Here is a 4,894-nt window from a genome sequence, read left to right as displayed (position 1 = left end):
TCCCCCCCCCCCCCCCCCCCCAAACTTAACTGGCTCAATGCTGCGCTCCAAGCTGCTGCACTACATTCCTGGCTGCATGCATGCGTGCAGCTGCATATGTGCACATGGCATTTGTCAGTGACAGTATCTGCTACACTGGGCAAAAAAAACCATTTGCCAATAATGTCAATTTTCCTTTTATTGGTGCTGATATGATATGGACCAATTTTTTTTTTTTTATCAGTGCACCTCTGTTGCTGAATCATGAGAATAGTTTGATCTTTCTCCAAGCAGATCTAAATTGAATCAGCAAGTTTCCTCTGAAACTAGCCAGTTGGGCAGGCTTGAGGCTCCTAGAATGCTACTGAACTGATCACTTTCAAAGCAAAACTATACTTAACGACTTATCGTGGGGAAGAACTCCAGTTCTAGTTTATGCTTTAGGATACATTCACCTCAGAAGTAAACATAAATGCTAAATTTGTCAGAAGTTCATCTGTAGAAGTAGCGGTTGTACAGACTAACTTCAGTAGTGTAATAATGAAATGGTGGATGGGAATGCTAAAGTTTAAGGAAAAACACTTGGCTGCCAGACAACAGAGGTTGGGTCAGTATGGTGGCTTCTTTTTTTTTTCCTTTTTACTCGCCTTTTAAATTAGATTGCCCCCCCCCCCACCAGTAAAGTAAAGACCATATCTGATGAATCTCAAATAATAATAAGGCATTATGGCCTCAGTGCCTGGCAGGGCAGACTAGAATCTGAACTTGAGTGTTGTAGGCATACTGGTGCTGTACAGCAGAGGTTCCCAACTGCTGAGTTGCGAAGGGTTGGCTGCCAGCCCGCAGGAGGGTTGGCTGCCAGACTGGAAGTCCAGAAGTGATTGGCATACTGTGGACTGGCAGCCAACCCTTTTAATATAAAAAAGGGTTGGCTACCACTCCATGGTATGCTGGTCACTTCCAGAGTGCAGTTCGCTGGTCCACAGTCGCTTCTGGTCCATGACCTAAAGCCCACTGCTCTGCAGCATTCTTGTGGTATTCTAGGAGTGACACTTATTTGTTTTGTGCAGAAGCTGAGAAATTTCATTATTCTGTTGTTTTGCAAATGAGTCCCATGGCTTTTATGTATTTGAGTAAAAAAAATTCCAAGTCAGTTGTGACATTAGTTTGTCATAACGTAACTTAAACTGAGAACTTATGAAAAAGGAGAATTGCAGCTAGGACTGAGGTCTCGCTACCATAATAGGGCTAGTGGGTTTTATTTTCCTCCCTTCGGGAGAAAATAATGCCAAGGTTTGAGGCCAAATATTACTTCATTTTTATGAATCTTGCTGTCAAGCTAGGCAACTTTTAAGCTTTTAAAGAGAATTTTTAAAAGCTCCCTATAGGCTCTAGTTCAGTACAGCCTTCTAAATCCAGCCAAGACTGGATTTAACACTACATAGCTTTCCACTTGGAAGTAGCTAATTGAGTTGCCCTCCTGCCTTTTTTATCAGCTAGTTTAATCTTGTGATGGGACCTTTGGATATCCCGTCATTCATGTTGCTATATGTAATTGGAAGGAAGTTTCTAAGGTTACTAAACAGTTATAGACATTTTTCTCTCTTAATGTCTTCTAGATGCCATGAAGTATACTATTGTGGTTTCTGCCACAGCCTCAGATGCTGCACCCCTTCAGTACCTGGCCCCTTATTCTGGTTGCTCTATGGGAGAGTATTTCAGAGACAATGGGAAACATGCACTGATCATCTATGACGATTTATCTAAACAGGTTAGACAACACTCTAGTTAAAGAAAATGACTTCAGATGACTATAGGCAATCTTTAAAGCATCAAAACTTTTATAGACTGAAGTCTGGAGAAACTGTCTATGCTCTTCTAAAGGCTTCTTTGTATTATAGGCTGTTGCTTACCGTCAGATGTCTCTGCTCCTGCGGCGCCCACCTGGTCGTGAGGCCTACCCTGGTGATGTATTCTACTTGCACTCTCGTCTCTTGGAGAGAGCAGCCAAAATGAATGATGCTTTTGGAGGTGGCTCCCTGACTGCTCTTCCTGTCATTGAGACTCAGGCTGGTGATGTGTCAGCCTACATTCCAACTAATGTCATCTCCATCACTGATGGACAGGTAGGCTTTAAGAAAGTGTAACTTGCTTACTTTGAGTGCCTCAGTCTTGTCAACAAAGCTAACCATGGCAATCTGTATTCTGCAGATCTTCTTGGAAACTGAACTGTTCTACAAAGGCATCCGACCCGCAATCAATGTTGGTCTGTCTGTGTCCCGTGTAGGTTCTGCTGCCCAGACTAGGGCTATGAAGCAGGTGAGAATGAAACAATACTATTTTCTAAGGCAGCAAGCAGTCGGGTAAGAGTCGCAGGTTCTCTTCTTGCCCGCCCATTTGAAGTCTTGTATTTATGCCTCTTTTTCTCCCTTTGGTATCTTCTTTCTGGTTAAGACTAAACATGTGACTGTCTTCCTAGATATGCTAATGCTGAATTTCTAGCAGGGGATTTAGTACTATGCTTGTGAACACTGCACAGGGTTTTGCTGGAGTCTCCATTAAATTCTACAAATGAGAGTAGTGAAGCAGTCCTATATATATAATATAGACTTAAATGTTGCCTGCTTGTAGGCCTGATCAGAGCAACACTGGAGTTAGCAAGTCTAATGCTAACTTTTTAAAGCGTTAGTTTTCGGCTTTAAATAACCCTAGCATGCAGGAAAGCCACATAACTCGAAAGTGCTGCCCAGCTCCTCCTCCCTCTTCTCCTTTCTTCTTCCCCGTATTTCTGCTTGCTTCCTACACTTGGCTCATCCTTACATCAGTATGCAGCCATCTGCTTGAAAGAGCTACCATCCTTGCCATTTCAATTGGTATGCAGTTTCCAGGGCTAAAAACATTCTCTCCGTCTCAAGAAGGGGTCTGAAGTTGTATTTGTAGAGTAGCAAACTTGTATTGGTGCTTGAATGTGCTTTGAAATATTATAGTTCTCTAAAACAAAACCTGGCATAGAGCAGCAGTTCCAAATGCATGAAATGAGTGCATGCTTTATATAGAAGTGAAATTTACTGAGCTCCCATTATAGTTGAGCACTAGCAGGTGACTTTGAGTAGTTCCTAGGCCTCTCTTGTAAAGCAGGAGCTTGAGAACACTATCCAGAACCATTTTCTCTTGCATTTTAGGTGGCTGGTACCATGAAGTTGGAGTTAGCTCAGTATCGTGAAGTTGCAGCTTTCGCTCAGTTTGGATCCGACTTGGATGCTGCTACTCAACAGCTGCTGAATCGTGGTGTTCGTTTAACTGAGCTGCTCAAACAAGGACAGTATGGTGAGGTTCACTTTCACTTACGTAGCCATTTAATCGGAGAACACGAGATGCTCTGCAGGCAGTTATGCCAGTTGCAGAACCCTGGGATGCTGACATCAGAAGTCTCACTTCTGACTGTTCGGAGACTCATCAGCTACCATTTCCCGTTGGCTGCCCTGTAGTTCTAATTCTCTGGCAGGCCATAAGAACTGATGGATCAATTTGTCTGCAGCAACAGTGAAAACTGAGTAAACATGAACAGGCTAAATACAGAATGCATGCTCTACTCTGTGATCCTTGTAAGGTAGATGTGACACGTGCCCCAACAATTTTATTTTGCTGGGCGCAGAATGCCCTCGAGATGAGGAATCCAGAAGAGCTAACATTGCCTTGTTTTTGTGCAGTCCCCATGGCCATTGAGGAGCAGGTTGCAGTCATCTATGCCGGTGTAAGAGGCCACTTGGACAAATTGGAGCCCAGCAAAATCACCAAATTTGAGAGTGCTTTCCTGGCCCACGTCCTAAGCCAGCATCAGGCCCTCCTTGCCACAATCAGGTAAGGCTATCTGTCCATCTGGTGTTTCATATTGATTTTGGAAAACCTTTCAAATGAGGAGCTGAATCTAGCTCTTAAGTCGGCTTTTGATTTGCAGTGTCTGTTACTGTGATCTTCACGGACTTCTAGCCTGTATTTTGGTTTACCAGTTGTGCGGACACATAACGAATCCAGCTAATGAAGTCTACCCCCCTGAATCTGACCAGGACATAATTCAGCTCTTGTATTGCTAAGAACACAGCAGTTTTCATTGTGTTTGTTTGTTTTTAAAGTGTGCAGGAGTCCTCCACTTTTTTTCCCTAGACAAGCTTGGCTTCAGATGCATGCCCCACTAGTCCCTGTTCTGTCTACGAGTTCCACTGAGATGCCAATTCAAAGTGTGCAACTTCCTGTGTTCTTGCAGAAGCTTGTTTAATTCATTGCTGGCTAGCAGTTGGATGCCTTAGTAACTGGGAGTTATTGCCACACTCTGGTTGGGTCTAAACTAGCAAACTGTTTAGTTAAAACTTCTTTCTTACTACTGCACCTGGATCTGTCTTTCAACAGGACTGATGGGAAGATCTCTGAACAAACAGAAGCTAAGCTGAAGGAAATAGTTATGAACTTCCTGGCTACTTTTGAAGGATAAACTCTCGACTGTTCAATGTGCTAGGTTCTTGACATCATCTAGTGCTCGGCTCCATTCTCTAGAGACTTAAAGTATGTGTGACTCCACATGTACAGAGATTTTGCTGAATAAAATGTTCCATGTACATAAACTTCAATAATCTAGTCTTAATTAACTCTTAACTTCACTTAGGGATTTTTTTTTAATTGACATGATTAGGCGGATGTCTCATATGCCCAGAATACCTGAACTTTCAGCAAAGTTCTGTTTCTGTTGGTGTTCCTGTCTGTGTTAGATTTTAAATCATGCTTGCTTCCAAAAGAAAAATGCTGTCCCTAGTATCAAAATACCAACGATGAAGACTTCTTGGTTTATGCTCATCTTAATACAAGTAGAGTCTCTGTAGTTGGATGCTTGATTCTCATGGAAGGCAGAAAGGGCTTGCAC

At 42.8% G+C, this 4,894-nt stretch overlaps 1 protein-coding gene across 1 annotated transcript in view; it reads left to right on the top strand.

The window, feature by feature from the left end:
• The window catches only part of ATP5F1A (ATP synthase F1 subunit alpha), a gene marked incomplete at its 5' end in the record, with an annotated part of 10,179 nt that extends 5,575 nt beyond the window's left edge, over positions 1-4,604 (top strand). Inside the window, 6 exons of the mRNA XM_006034277.3 lie at positions 1,599-1,750; positions 1,881-2,105; positions 2,191-2,298; positions 3,162-3,306; positions 3,690-3,840; positions 4,387-4,604. Of these exons, the coding sequence (XP_006034339.2) occupies positions 1,599-1,750; positions 1,881-2,105; positions 2,191-2,298; positions 3,162-3,306; positions 3,690-3,840; positions 4,387-4,468 (863 nt within the window). The remainder of the gene's footprint in view (positions 1-1,598; positions 1,751-1,880; positions 2,106-2,190; positions 2,299-3,161; positions 3,307-3,689; positions 3,841-4,386) is intronic.
• Positions 4,605-4,894: the final 290 nt, after the last annotated feature.

Source organism: Alligator sinensis, unplaced genomic scaffold (assembly GCF_000455745.1).
Source record: "Alligator sinensis unplaced genomic scaffold, ASM45574v1 scaffold518_1, whole genome shotgun sequence".
NCBI classification, from domain to species: Eukaryota; Metazoa; Chordata; order Crocodylia; family Alligatoridae; genus Alligator; species Alligator sinensis.
This window is presented reverse-complemented; position numbering and strand designations above follow the sequence as displayed.